This window comes from Haliotis rubra, unplaced genomic scaffold, assembly GCF_003918875.1.
Source record: "Haliotis rubra isolate DU_JTF1 unplaced genomic scaffold, ASM391887v1 Scf1231, whole genome shotgun sequence".
In the NCBI taxonomy this organism is placed as follows: domain Eukaryota; kingdom Metazoa; phylum Mollusca; class Gastropoda; order Lepetellida; family Haliotidae; genus Haliotis; species Haliotis rubra.
The window spans coordinates 100,071-117,195 of NW_025765150.1; the positions used below are offsets into that span (position 1 = coordinate 100,071).

The 17,125-nt window shown below is 44.3% G+C and overlaps 1 protein-coding gene across 1 annotated transcript in view; it reads right to left on the reverse strand.

Moving 5' to 3' along the window:
• Window positions 1–1,175: 1,175 nt before the first annotated feature.
• The window catches only part of LOC124266133 (disks large homolog 5-like), a 67,513-nt gene continuing 51,563 nt past the window's right edge, over window positions 1,176–17,125 (reverse strand). The window contains exons 14-26 of the mRNA XM_046700946.1: window positions 16,716–16,878; window positions 16,340–16,442; window positions 15,908–16,043; window positions 14,611–14,782; window positions 13,279–13,381; window positions 10,323–10,539; window positions 8,045–8,259; window positions 7,391–7,429; window positions 6,920–7,021; window positions 6,304–6,428; window positions 4,865–4,974; window positions 4,413–4,522; window positions 1,176–3,980 (exon numbers count right to left, since the gene is read on the reverse strand). Of these exons, the coding sequence (XP_046556902.1) occupies window positions 3,877–3,980; window positions 4,413–4,522; window positions 4,865–4,974; window positions 6,304–6,428; window positions 6,920–7,021; window positions 7,391–7,429; window positions 8,045–8,259; window positions 10,323–10,539; window positions 13,279–13,381; window positions 14,611–14,782; window positions 15,908–16,043; window positions 16,340–16,442; window positions 16,716–16,878 (1,699 nt within the window). The 3' untranslated portion in view covers window positions 1,176–3,876. The remainder of the gene's footprint in view (window positions 3,981–4,412; window positions 4,523–4,864; window positions 4,975–6,303; window positions 6,429–6,919; window positions 7,022–7,390; window positions 7,430–8,044; window positions 8,260–10,322; window positions 10,540–13,278; window positions 13,382–14,610; window positions 14,783–15,907; window positions 16,044–16,339; window positions 16,443–16,715; window positions 16,879–17,125) is intronic.

A 17,125-nucleotide genomic window follows, 5' to 3' on the forward strand; every position in this document is an offset into this window, starting at 1 on the left:
ACACAGGTGCCCTCTCAAACAGAACATGTCCAGCACTCTATGACATGACAGTCACACACAGGTGCCCTCTCACACAGAACATGTCCAGCACTCTGACATGACAGTCACACACAGGTGCCCTCTCATACAGAACATGTCCAGCACTCTATGACATGACAGTCACAAGCAGGTGCCCTCTCATACAGAACATGTCCAGCACTCTATGACATGACAGTCACACACAGGTGCCCTCTCATACAGAACATGTCCAGCACTCTATGACATGACAGTCACAAGCAGGTGCCCTCTCATACAGAACATGTCCAGCACTCTATGACATGACAGTCACACACAGGTGCCCTCTCATACAGAACATGTCCAGCACTCTATGACATGACAGTCACAAGCAGGTGCCCTCTCATACAGAACATGTCCAGCACTCTATGACATGACAGTCACACACAGGTGCCCTCTCATACAGAACATGTCCAGCACTCTCTATGACATGACAGTCACACACAGGTGCCCTCTCACACAGAACATGTCCAGCACTCTCTGACATGACAGTCACAAGCAGGTGCCCTCTCATACAGAACATGTCCAGCACTCTATGACATGACAGTCACACACAGGTGCCCTCTCACACAGAACATGTCCAGCACTCTATGACATGACAGTCACAAGCAGGTGCCCTCTCATACAGAACATGTCCAGCACTCTATGACATGACAGTCACACACAGGTGCCCTCTCATACAGAACATGTCCAGCACTCTATGACATGACAGTCACACACAGGTGCCCTCTCATACAGAACATGTCCAGCACTCTATGATATGACAGTCACAAGCAGGTGCCCTCTCATACAGGACATGTACAGCACTCTATGACATGACGGTCACACACAGGTGCCCTCTCAAACAGAACATGTCCAGCGCTCTATGACATGACAGTCACACACAGATGCTAAATGCTTGATCAGCTAAAAATATATCTGAGTTCAACAAATTCTAAATATAAATCTCATTCATTCGCATGGATGAAGAAATATTAACCATTTTTTTTCCTTAATGAGAGAAGAGCATGAGTGCTTGGCTGAGAGCTGCTAATGATTCACAAGACCTCACAACCTCTCAGAACAGCGTCGTTGTAGCTCTATGGGGGGTGGGAGGGGTGTGTGTGTGTGTTGTTTTTTTGTTGACAGTTTCAAATGTGCAAGAAGACAGCCACAAATGTTACTTACAACATACAAGCCAGAAGTTGCAGATTCATGGTTTCAAATGACTTGTCAGGAGAAGTTTGCTACTGACAACCGGCAAACAGCCCATGACATAGATTTACTAAATATTCAGTCAGGAAAGGCAAAAACGTCTAAAGGTTTACTTCCACCAATATGTGGCATGGCATTCACAGACTGACCTCTACAGTCATCACCTCACCCCTTCACAAGCCTGAGAAGGCTACACAGAGCCAAATAAAGCATCACCTTCCAACATGGACTATTGCTGAACTTAAGACTACATAGTTTCTCCGATAGTATCTTCAAGGAAGAGTCTCGTCACCATTCACACACCTACTCACACACACACAAATGAAGCAACGTGTAGGAAAGTAATAAACAAGTTGGGCAGACCTTAAACTTTATACATGGTAAAGATATCCTGACAGTTGAAACTAAGATGCCAGCTCACTCTACTACAGCCCTATGAACTGAGTGGGGCCAGGATATATCACAAGTATGCTGCATACAACAACATACATTCACAACCAAGTACTGTAGTCTGCAACATATGCCAGGCTACGCTTCTGCCAAGAGTGCTCTCACCATAACAGCTTATCTCTAGTATTAGCTGATGTGGCGCTGCTTCCTTCAGAGGCTGGGCGGATAATGATCAGTGTAACAATGAATAGAAATATAAGCTCTCTTTTTAAGTACAGCATGATAGCGTGAGATCACCCTTTGGAAAAAATTGGTTGAAGTTAAGTTGAAACACTCTGCTCATGGTCAAACTGATCTTAACAGAAATCTGCAAACATGTATCTTGTGCCCTCATAGATTGAACAAAATAACTGTTCTGTTATTGCAAAAGTTATGTAACTTTCATGTCATAATCTTCCTGAAACGCTTAATCATGTTGCAGACTAAAATTCAGAATATTAAGGAGTGAAGCCTAACGACAAGCATTCTCCATCACCATGGAATGTGTAAATGTGAAGTACTGCAGCTTGTGACAGAAACACTGCTGTCCCTACGCTGGCCTGTACACCAATACAGTGAACACAATATGAACAAGCTGACGATGGTACACACATAGAACCACAATTCTTCAAGTCTGCTACATCTTATCATGAGAATGGGTAATGAAACCACACTTCAGTCTCACCATTGGGATGAGTATCTCTCCCTCCGTGGCCATGCAATCAAAACCTTACCCAACATAGTCTCAACATTCTGTCTTAAGATGGGCTCATCTCTAGCCAATTGGTTGCAAATGACAAAAATTACATCTTAGATGTCAACAGGCAATCAAACAAAGAAAATTCCTCTGAAAACATTGGTAAATAGACCTGTCAAACGTTTACTCCGGTTAATCACAAGACAATTGTCTTAATGTTTCATACACAGCATAACCTTGTCTTGTTAGGATTGAAGTCAAACAAGGTCACTGGACTGCAAGGTGAGCCCATCTTCCCAGCCCAGCCAGACACCTGCACCCAGCCACACCTGCAGCAAGTCAGAAATGTTGTGGCACATTAAAGCACATCTTGGTGTAATGCACTGGGGCTGCTTCAAAAAAGGAGCTTTCAAAAATGAATCATCGAAAATGGCACGCTGATATAGACAGATATCATCTTCCAAACTATAACAGCTTGTGTCAAAAAGCATACATTGTGATAGGTCACAGGGGCAGTACATACAGTTCTACAACAATTTGTGATTGGGTTTGGAGAAAACAGGCGGAAAGGAAGGGTCTCTCTCAGTCAGGGGCATTCACTAAGGCCACACACTAGAAGGGATCTGTCTCCCAGTAAACAGTGCTTAGTTTCAAGGTTAATGTGGAAGTGTAGTCAGTCTACTGATAAATGATTTGCTACACCTGTAAGACAGTGTCCTATGTGTATGGTTCTGTTTTCTACCATCTGTGAACCTCTACAGGTACAAAAAAAAAAGTCATTAGTTATAAGGAAATTAACACTCTCGTGCACACATGTACAACTGCAGAGTTGTTGAAATAATATACCTATCAACTGGCAACAGGGGCACTATGGAGGCCTTGCTTCAACAACATCGCAATTATCAGTAATCAGATTGACAGCTATAAACATTAAAATATCAAATCTCTTTTTCACAAATCTGAACACTAAGTAGGCCATTCTCTAATAAACCTAGAGTTTACAGGCTACATAATGTACAAGACCCTGAAGAATATCACCGTCAACAGTGAAGCAACTGCTCATTGTCGTGTCGCACGCAACAATGAAGGGATGCATGACTCCACCAAAAGCAGAACTGTGACAAAAGCAAAAGTGAAAGCGCCTGGAATGATTCAACATTATCGATTGGACAGACTGTTTCATCGCACGATGAAGGCACTTCGTCCTGGAATACCTTGGTCTGTTCCTCATGAAGTCGATGACACCTCAATAGTGTGTCGTCTTAGTCCATTTTGATGGCTTCAACACAGACTGAGTCCCCCCTACACGGGAGGCATCAACTGAGGTCACATGGAAAAGCAGAAAGTCAGATTGTGAGATACCAATGTCCACATTCCTGTCTCACCAGTCTCTACCTCATAAATATTCACATCCTATCACAGTTGTCACCTGACTTGAATCCACCAATCACAGTTGAGATATACTGACCAATGGCATACAGTCAGTGTAGGCAGAGAGCCAATCACATGCACACAGCAGACACCCACACCGGCTTTTTCTGCTCAGATGCAATCACAGTCTTGATGTGCATACACATCTCGGCCAGGTTGCCTCCTTGGATGGTGGCTGAAACGGAATAACATTAGGGAATTATACAATCAGTTGTCACGAACTTTGACAAGACGTTAAACACGTCACCAACAAGCCATGTTGTCACTGAACTTTGACATGACGTTAAACACGTCACCAACAATCCATGTTGTCAGGGAACTTTGACATGACGTTAAACACGTCACCAACAATCCATGTTGTCAGGGAACTTTGACATGACGTTTGACATCCATGTTGTCAGGGAACTTTTTGACATGACGTTAAACACGTCACCAACAATTCATGTTGTCACGGAACTTTGACATGACGTTAAACACATCACCAACAATCCATGTTGTCAGGGAACTTTTACATGACGTTAGACATGTCACCAAGTTCGACCACAGATTCCACAAGTCATACGACACAAAAACTCAGAGGTTTGGAAACCTCAATAATCTGGCTTACCGGAAAATAAATGGTGGTGTTCTGCCTCCATCTTCAGGTGCTGCTCATATATATCTTTGGATGCTTTGTTTGACAACTTTTCTGGCAGAAACTGGACATCTCGTATTTCCCTGAAAGAAGTGTGGGTGAATAAAGTGATACAGGTTATACCTTCAGCCTAGTTAATCTTATGAACTCACGCATGGTGATAGAAAATAATCATTCCTAATGATGAATCTGGGATTCGGACCATGACAATAGGATGCATGACATGGTGACCACAAGACCAGCTGTCACACTGGTCCATGATATCCCTGAGGTCCATGAGATCCCTGATATCCCTGAGGTCCATGAAATCACTGCGGTTCATGAGGAAACACTTTTCACATATTCAGATATCAAAATATATCGTGTCTTTAACTTCCGTTACTAAAACAACTTCTATAATTCAGTGTGAACATGCTATACTTTACCTGATTTGTTTCCAGTTTTTATGCCTCACGAAAATAACAATGGGGTATATTTTGAGATGGTGCAGTCTTTCTATAGCAGCCGGACTGACTTTCAGTAAACAGTGGACTTTCTGTCAACAAACAAGCATCTATCTCAAACATCTGTCCACAAATACATAAACAATGACCTAATACGAACTTTGAACATTATCAACCATGATCATAATTCTAAGAAAACTACCTCTAACACTTCACTGCCTTTTTCCTAAAACTGGTTGCTGAATAAAAATTAGCTTGTATAATATTTTCATAAGTTCATGGTTTTGTGTTGTCTTTGTTACTAGTGGTTCTCCAAGCACTTTCCACCAGAGTTATCTCCCCTAATGGAAGTGCAGGGAAGCCTCATACATTTTCCTAGGGTACCTCAAGGAAGGTACAATGGGATATCTGGGGGAAGGATGGGTGGGCCCTTCACTTCAAGAGTTAGAGGTAGTCCAAAATTTTCCTAAATTCTTGTGATTACATCCCTCTAACACTTGATTGATAAATTGCACAAAGTACCCCAGTACTAGGTTAGGAAGACAACCATAAAAGTCACAAATCTAAATGTTTACTGATAAGACAAATAGACCCACGTACGTTGAGACAACATTGAAGAATGTGTCTTGCTGCTGTATTTAATATTATGGTAGACTAGCCTGGCTATCTCTGAGTTGGAGAATTTCACCTGGCAGGCCCTTTATGAAAACTTCAAAAGGCTTCTGAGCCACCAACAAGGGTTCCTCCATAGCAAACTGGGTTAAACAACCAGTGTGGTTAACAGGTTGGATATGGGAGGATAAGATAGGACAGGAGAGACGAATTGTTCCCTCAAGTCCGACTAATTGACTTTTTATGACCATCTCAGCATCTGAAGGCACTTGGGTGGAGTCATGGAGCGCAGTTTCTTTGTCATCTCTTTTTTCATGACCCTTTTAAATAGCCAGAGCCTACTCCTCGAGAGGTGATGGAGATAGTGGGTGACAAGCCTTGCACAGGGAGATGAAAGAGCAAAGAAGGTCAACACACTCCACACAATCTCCATACAGAATACAACTTGACAAAGATTTTCAGAAAACAAATAAACACATGCGTGCATGTATGTCACAGGAACAATTTTGAGGCTTCCAGCACTTCTGTTAGGGGAGATAACCCTTGTGGACAGTGCCTAGGACCACCAGGAAGAAAGACAACACAAAACTATGGACTTATTCAAGCTAATCCTGTGGATTCAGAAACAAGTTTCAAGAAAAAGGCAATCAATTGTTGGAGGGATGTACTGAAAGAATTATCACTACACCTTACTGTTAAATCTGATACCATGCCAGTTATCATTACAATCATGCTTCAAGCGATAAGAATTTACATCTGGTTATTAATTCAGTACTGTTAATGTATGGAGGGTCATAATTCACACTGACCTTATCACAGATTTCGTCAATGGTTGTGACACGGACACACTCAAAGTGGTCGTCACGTCTCCAGTAATCGATCACCACTCCTTTGGACATATTCTGATTCAGCTGGTTTTGCGTGTAGCCACCTGCTGTAACGTCAAAAAATCTCATCTTACTAACAGTTGATATTAACAACATGGACTTGAGGAGATACAAATTGGCTGTAAGCCTATTGAATACAACACAGGCAGGTGAGTGGAACCAAGAATTATGTCCAGGACCTGGCCTGCCCCGGCAGTAACTCTGCAAAGTTAGTTCCACCTCCTTTATGGAGCATGTCTTTAGACATCCAGCATCCCTCCAGCTGTGTGACAGTGGCCTGTATTTAATCAAGTCTGGACCAGACAATCCACTGATACTGCAGGCAACGAGCCACCCCATTAATGTACCAGACACTCGATCACCAAATCTCATCACTGATCCAGTAAGCCACTTGTATCACCTGCCTCAGCCCATTTTAAACAGAATTACTGAGACAACATGAAGATGTTGCTGTAACTATCACAAGAATTGAGACAAGTTTACAAATGTTGGTAGACCATTACAAGTACAGAGGCACCAAGAAAAGTTGTATATTTACAGGGTTTGCACTGGTGGTATTTGTCGGGAGACTCAGACTCCAGTTTGCGAATCAGAGGTTCAGCGAGCGGAGCCAGCAGGACCACAGGTCGAGTCTTCTTGCCTGGAACACAACGCCAGTCATTGGCTCAAATACATCTATAAATTGGGCCCTATTAGGGCATTTTGGGTGAGTATATGTTTCCTTTAAGACAAATAGATAAAAGAAAGATGTTTGTACAATATTTGCAAGTGCGTGAATGTACATAAGTGTGTTTTACAAAGATAAAGTTCAGTTAGCACTGTACAAAATTATGACCGTTCTGTACCACATTGCTGTTTGTTCGTTGTTTAATGAGAGAGTCAGCAATATTCCTGCAAATAGTCACATGTGGGCCAGACAAACAAGTGGTTTACATCAGGAGCAAGGTAGTGTGGGTTTATGATGGCCAACTTATCTGATCCAGGTTTGGAACAAACATCCTATACTTACACTCAATTCTCTCCATGATCGTGTAGCCATACATGGAATCTGTCAATAGAACAAATATTGTCATGTTTCTGTATAACCTATGCTGGAGCAAGGGACGGTCATACTGACTGACTGAGTTTAGTTTTACGCCGCTTTTAACAATATTCCAGCAATATCACGGCGGGGGACAACAGAAATGGGCTTCTGCCCATGTGGGGAATCGAACCCGGGTCTTTTATTGATTGGAGCCAAAGGATGGTCATAAGGAGTGAAAGCTAAATTATCGTAAGCCAAACCGGGATACAGAAGCTGTCATAATGGCAGCTTGAAAGCTATCACATATAAGGTTACACTGTACCAAACACATGATGGACACTGTCAGAATCATTGTCACTAGTGATTGTATTTATTGATTGTATTACAAATGATGCCATTATTTGTTCATCAATACCTCTACAGTCAACAGTCATCAGGGCTAAATTATCAATTCATTGTTTAAACCCTAACATTAACCAATCAACACGGTTGTTTTCAGGTTATTTAGTAGTCCCTGTGTACAGCCCCAGTCACTCGGCCCATACGTCCTACACCAGTCATCTGGGCCATATGTACTTGTGTAGTCGCCACCGTTCTGGGGGAAAACTGGGGGTGCTATGACATAGAAGTAGGTCTCACCATCAAGTAGTGGAACAGAGTCACTGTTGAGAGAAGCATCGGAAAAGGAGCTCAACTCGCGGCTCTCCTTCGAGTTGTTTCGCTGGTGCCGTTTCTTGCGAAAAAAGCTTCTTCTGTATGTGCCTGAGCCACGGCGCGACCCCTTAAGGTCATCTGACTCATGGAGGCTGACGCTCTCAGAGAGACTGCGACGCAGCACCATATCATCCTCCAACCTGGGGATGTAGAGATGTTTATGTATGTGGAGCCTCATATCCTGCTGTATCTATAGTATCACTTCCCCCTGGCTCACACTTCCCCCTGGCTCACACTGTCCACTGGCTCACACTGTCCACTGGCTCACACTTCCCACTGGCTCACACTTCCCACTGGTTCACACTGTCCACTGGCACACACTTCCCACTGGCTCACACTTCCCCTGGCTCACACTTCCCCTGGCTAACACTTCCCACTGGCTCACACTTCCCACTGGCTCACACTTCCCACTGGTTCACACTGTCCACTGGCTCACACTGTCCACTGGCTCACACTTCCCACTGGCTCACACTGTCCACTGGCTCACACCGCCCACTGGCTCACACTTCCCACTGGCTCACACTGTCCACTCGCTCACACTTCCCACTGGCTCACACTTCCACTGGCTCACACTGTCCACTGGCTCACACTCCACCACTGGCTCACACTGTCCACTGCTGCTCACACCGCCCACTGGCTCACACTTCCCACTGGCTCACACTTTCCACTGGCTCACACTGTCCACTGGCACACACCGTCCACTGGCTCACACTTCCTACTGGCTCACACTGTCCACTGGCTCACACTTCCCACTGGCTCACACTGTCCACTGGCTCACACTGTCCACTGGCTCACACTTCCCACTGGCTCACACTGTCCACTGGCTCACACTGTCCACTGGCTCACACTGTCCACTCGCTAACACTTCCCACTGGCTCACACTGTCCACTGGCTCACACTTCCCCTGTCTCACTGTCCACTGGCTGCCACACTGTCCACTGGCTCACACTGTCCACTGGCTCACACTTCCACTGGCTCACACTTCCCACTCCCACTGGCTCACACTTCCCACTGGCTCACACTGTCCACTGGCTCACACTTCCCACTGGCTCACACTTCCCACTGGCTCACACTGTCCACTGGCTCACACTGCCCACTGGCTCACACTTCCCACTGGCTCACACTTCCCACTGGCTCACACTGTCCACTGGCTCACACCGTCCACTGGCTCACACTTCCCACTGGCTCACACTGTCCACTGGCTCACACTTCCCACTGGCTCACACTGTCCACTGGCTCACACTGTCCACTGGCTCACACTGTCCCACTGGCTCACACTTCCCACTGGCTCACACTGTCCACTGGCTCACACTGTCCCACTGGCTCACACTGTCCACTGGCTCACACTTCCCACTGGCTCACACTGTCCACTGGCTCACACTTCCCACTGGCTCACACTTCCCACTGGCTCACACTGTCCACTCGCTCACACTGTCCACTGGCTCACACTTCCCACTGGCTCACACTTCCCACTGGCTCACACTGTCCACTGGCTCACACTTCCCACTGGCTCACACTGTCCACTGGCTCACACTGTCCACTGGCTCACACTTCCCACTGGCTCACACTTCCCACTGGCTCACACTTCCCACTGGCTCACACTCCACACCACACTTCCCACTGGCTCACACCTCCCACTGGCTCACACTGGCTCCACTCTCACCACTGGCTCACACTTCCCACTGGCTCACACTTCCCACTGGCTCACACCCACTGGCTCCACACTGTCCACTGGCCCACACTTCCCACTGGCTCACACTTCCCACTTCCCACTGGCTCACACTCCCACTGGTCCACTGGCTCACACTTCCCACTGGCTCACACTTCCCACTGGCTCACACTTCCCACTAGCTCACACTTCCCCTGGTTCACACTGTCATTAAAGCTTCACATAAGAATCAAGAACTGATGAGCATTTAGCTTCAGGTAACAATCAGTAATCTGATATTTAACTAAAAACGTCACTGAAGATGTCTTAACAGGAACAAGTTTCTTGATTGCAATGGATGCGAGGTTTAGTGTCGATACTATCAGTGTAATCAAGGACTATGGTGAAACCAACAAACGGGCATGGAGCATAGGCGTGTTGAACTGTGATTTGATCAGGGTTTCTGGCTTGCCCTAGAAACGTAACTCTGTGGAACAAATTACTGCATTTTAAACAGCTCAGCCCCCTTGCACACTTGTACCACTGTCAGCCTACCTCATTCTGCTGGGAATGGTGCCTCCCTTCAATTTTTTGCCATCATCATTGACCAGCCAGCCAAACCACAGTCCCATGGTTCCTCCATGCAAGGTGTTTTCAACTAGCATGATGTCATCTTTGCGAAAAGCTAGTTCAGTCTCACTCTCTGCGATTCGGTCAAAGTTTGCTCGGATGTAGATAGAATCTCCCGGCAAGTTCTGGACCTTGTTGTATTCTGCAAATTAATGTTTATAATGCTATAACATGCTATTATAACAGTGGGCTCACCACAACAAGAAGTATTATCACAGTCTGATCTTAAAAAACAACGACCCGTGAAGATCCGCGGTAGAATAGGTCTTCAGCAACCCATGCTTGCCACAAAAGGCGACTATGCTTGTCGTAAGAGGCGACTAACGGGATCGGGTGGTCAGGCTCGCTGACTTGGTTGACACATGTCATCGGTTCCCAATTGCGCAGATCGATGCTCATGCTGTTGATCACTGGATTGTCTGGTCCAGACTCGATTAAATACAGACCGCCGCCAAATAGCTGGAATTTTGCTGCGTGCGGCGTAAAACTAAACTCACTCACACTTAAAAACAACAGTGGGCTGACCACAACTGGAGGACTCACCATGTTCTGAACACTGTTGTGTTAATGTGGTAATAATGGATAACCCCCTGAGCAACAGTGGCCTCACACATACAGACATTTTACCCTTCATGTGGGTACACAAAATAAAGTTCAGATGGGTCCCTCTCCCCCAAGAAGCATTTTTCACAAATTTTGGATCCTCCCTGAAAATATTATGGGTCTTCTAAAATATCCCCTACTTCTCCCAGGATGAGGAATACTTTAGTGCAGATCGGACACATGAAAATAGAACATTCAAAGGCTGGATGAGTTGGTTTACAGAACTCACACCTATCGGATGTCTTCAACTCCCATGACCCACTTTGCTGAATATACATAGTGTAGAACTCATCACTGACTCAGGGCTCCAGATAATTTTTCAACATCAAGAGTACGTACTCCTTATTTTTTCAATATAGGAGTACTGGAAAAACCTAAAAGTACATTTAGAGCACTGAATGGAATTTAATGGTGTATCAGTAATCTTGTGTTTCGTTTCATATATGCACCACAACATAGTTACTCTTGTGCAAACAGGTCAATAAACAATAAAACAATACCTTTTCAGATGAATTTACGTCTGATAATGATTCTAAGGCCGTACGCCATTGCTGTGGTGCGTATCTACTACGTTTTCTTAATTTTTTCCTTCCGTATCGTGCATATTCTATATCCATACATACGCCGATACAGGCCCTTAACTGGAGCCCTGCTGACTGCTGATTGAAGCGTGCATCTCAAAGCTGAACAAGAACACTCTAAGGCAGGCTCAATGTGTACAACACCCAAGTCACATCACATGCAGCATCACGACAAAGGTAGGATACTCAGAGCAGAATAGAACAAAACATGGACTACAGTAAAGCCGGGAGGGTTTGATCTGTAACACATAGAGGGGGTGTTCAGTAATTCCTGATGGGAGGTCAGTAATACCTGGAAAGGTGTTCAGTAAGTCCGTTCAGTAATTCCTCAACAGTGTTGAGCAATTCCTGGAAGGGTGTTCAGTAATGCCTAAAGGGGTGTTCAGTTATTCCTAAAATTGGTGTTCAGCAATTCCTGGAGGGGTGTTCAGTAATTAATAAAGGGGGTGTTCGGTAATTGCTGGGAGGGTGTTAAGTAATTCCTGACGGCTGTTGAAAATTTCCTGGATGGGTGTTAAGTAATTCTTCGAGGCGGTGTTCAGTTATTCCTAATGGGGTGTTCAGTGATTCCTGGAGTGATGTTCGGTAATTCCTGGACGGGTGTTAAGTAATTCCTTGAGGCGGTGTTCAGTTATTTCGAATGGGGTGTTCAGCAATTCTTGGAGGGGTGTTCAGCAATTCTTGGAAGGGTGTTCAGTAATTAATAAAGTTTTTTTCAGTAATTCCTGAAGGAGGTGTTCAGATAATGCTGGAAGGCTGTACAGTAATTCCTGGAGGTGGTGTTCAGTAATTCAGTTATTATTCTTTCTTGGTAGATTACATTTTCGTTTTGGAGTCAGAGGACTACTATGAATGAGCTGTTTCATTGTGTTCACCAGGGTTACGTTCCATTTACCCTTAATTACCTTACCAGTCTTTTATTCCGTTGTCTCGATCGCTTGTGTTACTGGTCCACGCCATTTTGTGTTGTGACGTCATTACTATTTGTGTTCCTTAGAAAATAACTTTTCTTTATGCATAAACTAATATCTTCAGTTGTTTATATATCGTATTACATTTCCTTTGTTGTCTCATACTTGATTGTAATGATGAACTTAGTTATTATCTAAAACTACACTCGTACTCAATAATTCTCAAGTAGTAACTCTCGCGCTGACGGATCGTATTTGTTCATTCTATATGGACCCAGAAGTGACCTAATTCTTGACTGTGACATTTGCTAATGATCAGCAATCAAGCTTGTCTTTTGTGCTGAATATATTATCTCCAATCTCGTATTTAGGTAATAGTTGCATATAATCCAGTTACACATTTTTAATAGAATAAATAATTTTTCTAATAACCTTGTTGGGGATAACATCCCTGACCTTGTCGTACGGTCAACGTAAATAAACTTCTTTTTATTGTTTCCAACATGTGTTGTCAATTTATTAAATAATGTTATGACAGAAGTTAAACTGTGAAAAGTAAGTCAAGTAAACCGTCACAGTCATCAATTTCTGAGAAAATCTCGGACGGACGGAGCTCAAACCAATATCCCCCTTCCATTTCGTGGCAGGGGATAATAAAGGGGGTTTTCAGAAATTCCTGAAGGGGTGTTCAGTAATTCCTGAAGGGGTGTTCAATAAGGCCTGCAGGGGTGCACAGACAGAAGTTAAGTTCAGCCTCTAAGGAGGCTTGGTGTATGGTATACTCACTGGGGAGGTTTAGTAGGGCCCTGATTCTCATAGTGGAGCAAGGTTTAGACAGCTCAAGGAGGGCCTGCTCTGCTGTTATGCCACGAAAGTCCAGGCCATTGTACTGAAATAGGAAGGTCAAAGCTCAACACTCAAGGGACATGCAAATGAAGTGAACTAGGGCAGTACAAGGTGAACACTGCTGCACAGGCACCGGTAAGGAATTTTACTGATGTCACTTGAACAAGGTCACATCAACAAGTTCAGAAAAATGGATTGTGTGTTTCAGGGAATATATACATAATTTCCTTCAAGTCACAGAAATTATGAGACAGTACAACTGGAAAGCCCCAACTAAGTAATATTTTAGCTACTTGACATGAATATTTCAGGCCTATGTCCGATGGTTGTGGAGGCAATATAGCTCTTAATATTCCAGCTGAACATGGCCTGTCCATCACAGAGGCTGACACAAACCAGTGGTTTATACAATAAGTATTTACCCATGGTGGGACGGTAGGATGACACAAACCAGTGGTTTATACAATAAGTATTTACCCATGGTGGGACGGTAGGATGACACAAACAGGTTGGTTTATACAATAAGTATTTACCCATGGTCAGAAAAATTTCAAAGAGGGGAGTAGATAGGATATACACAAACCATGGTGGTATATATAATAAGTATTTACCCATTGTGGGACGGTAGGATGACACAAACCAGTGGTTTATACAATAAGTATTTACCCATGGTGGGCGGTAGGATGACACAAACCAGTGGTTTATATAATAAGTATTTACCCATGGTGGGACGATAGGATGACACAAACCAGTGGTTTATATAATAAGTATTTACCCATTGTGGGACGCATTGTGGGACGATAGGATGACACAAACCAGTGGTTTATACAATAAGTATTTACCCATGGTGGGACGGTAGGATGACACAAACCAGTGGTTTATATAACAAGTATTTACCCATGGTGGGACGGTAGGATGACACAAATCAGTGGTGAGTGCTATAAGTATTTATCCATGGTATGAAGGTATGCCTAGCCACAAGTGGGTTTAGAAACAACCCCAGGATCTATATCCTGGCATAACAAGAACTGGGGGACTGTGATCTACATAGGGAGGCCATCTGACGAGTCATGCATGAAGTTGATTCATTGCAACACCAAGCAAGATGGAAATGTGAATAATAAACATGTATATTTCCTGAAAGCAAAGCAATGTCTCAACTCGGCCAGAGCCACCAATCAGTAATCAGAAGCAGCCATGCCCAACAGAAGCTTTGTTAACCAAGAGAGCTCCTTCACAACTGGAAGCTTCCCCTTTGTTGACACAACCTACCTCGAGTATCTGGTCTCCTCGCTGAAGAGTGTTATTCACATCATTGGTGTTGGTCTGTGGTGGCTCATGTACAAAGATGCCGGTGGCGTTGCCGCCCACAATACTGAAGCCAATACTGCTGTTTCTCTTCTTCAGAGTGATGTATCGGGGGCGATCACACGTGCTGTCGGAGCTGGAAATGTATGACACTACATAAGTGCTCCGCAAATGATATTTCCATGCAATTCTATTGTGGATATTTTGAACACCCTGTCATAAGGACAATGGCATCCACACACAAAAGCATGTCTAATCAAGTGTATATTTGTGTTCTGTTAATTTGCTACGATAAATATTTCTGCAGCCACATCATTTAAGAAATCTGATTGGCCAAGAGCTCATCACTGTGGCTCACAGAATCTCCTGGCGCAGAAAGGTACTGCATTGGAGCAAACAAGTGATATTAATGACACCAAAACAATAGCATCTGCTTGTCATTGTAGGTGATGTGTGAGTAACATGGACGTACCTGCCTGCTGTGTGAAGGCGATGTGTGGGTGATGGTGAGTGTAACATAGACGTACCTACTTGTCTTCCCGTGTGAAGGTGACATGTGGGTGATGGTGAGTGTAACATGGACGTACCTGCTTGTCTTCCCGTGTGAAGGCGATGTGTGAGTGATGGTGAGTATAACATAGACGCTTATAGACGTACCTGCGGTTCTCTTGTGAAGGCGATCGTGTGGGTGATGGTGAGTATAACATAGACGTACCTGCTTGTCTTCCCGTGTGAAGGCGATGTGTGGGTGATGGTGAGTATAACATAGACGTACCTGCTTGTCTTCCCGTGTGAAGGCGATGTGTGGGTGATGGTGAGTATAACATAGACGTACCTGCTTGTCTTCCCGTGTGAAGGCGATGTGTGGGTGATGGTGAGTATAACATAGACGTACCTGCTTGTCTTCCCTTGTGAAGGCGATGTGTGGGTGATGGTGAGTATAACATAGACGTACCTGCTTGTCTTCCGTGTGAAGGTGAAGCGTGATGTGTGGGTGATGGTGAGTATAACATAGACGTATTCTGCTTGTCTTCCCGTGTGAAGGCAATGTGTGGGTGATTGTGAGTATAACATAGACGTACCTGCTTGTCTTCCCGTGTGAAGGCGATGTGTGGGTGATGGTGAGTATAACATAGACGTACCTGCTTGTCTTCCTTGTGAAGGCGATGTGTGGGTGATGGTGAGTATAACATAGACGTACCTGCTTGTCTTCCCTTGTGAAGGCGACGTGTGGGTGATGGTGAGTATAACATAGACGTACCTGCTTGTCTTCCCGTGTGAAGGCGACATATGGGTGATGGTGAGTGGGGACTTGTCTCCCTCCATGGAGCTTGTGATTGTCCCCGCAACTGATGGCATCGAACCCGTACTGGATGACTCATGTGGCTCACGATATTCTGGAGAAAATAGTGAATGAACTTTATCCAGGTTAATATCATAGATATGTCAGTATATATGAAGTGACTCTTATGGTAACTGTATGGATAACAGATAAATCAATGTAGTGGTAGTATTTGTTGTATGGATAGATGAAGTAAATTTGAAGGTGGGCGTATGGATAGATGAAGTCATTCTACTGATGGCTGTATATATACCTGAAGTGATTCTGCTGGTGGCTCTATGGGTGAGTGAAGACAATCTGCTGGTGTATGAATGAATAGCTAAAATATTTCATCTATAATGATGAACTTACTGTCTGGATTATACTGGACTCTCATGATGAGGTTGTCCCCACACTGTTTCAGTACGGTCAGAGCGTGGGCATAGGATGCTGTCCTCATGTTGATACCACAAACCTGGGAACCAGACACAGAGACATCAGAGTGGCCACAAAGGTTGCTGCATGTCATCAGGAACAATGATTACATGGGACACAAAGGTCAAGGGCACCATGGTAATTTCAGATCGTGACCAGACACTGTATGGTCAAGAGAAATACAGCAAGGGAAAGTAATCTGGCAGATATATACACCAAGGAGCAAAAACACACATCCGTAGTAATAAACTATGTCATATTGATATCCATTTCTCTGAAGATTCTCTTGCATCTTGTCCCTAATGCCACTCACCTCCAGGAGTTGATCACCAGGAACCAGACCCGCCTGAGCAGCAAGACTCTTCTCATTCACTGAGCAAATAAATATCCCACCAGATGGACCTGCATTGATCTGAATGCCAAACTGTTCTGCCGTCTTCTGTATGGTGATTGTCCTCATGTCTAGCGGACGTGGTCTATGGGGGAAAAAGGCGTTGCTAAGCAAAGCAAGTTGTCGTGTGAAGCAAAACAATTTACATATTATCACATACAAGACACATAATGTCTATCTCCAGGATTAACAATAAGTCGACATTGACTGGCATTGCAGAAAAACTTGAGGAAATGAAAAGTGTGACCACTTCCAACTAGCATGTGTTACTGAGGACAATACTTACCCTGACAACATGGTTGTTACCTGGGAAACACTTTCTCACAAACATC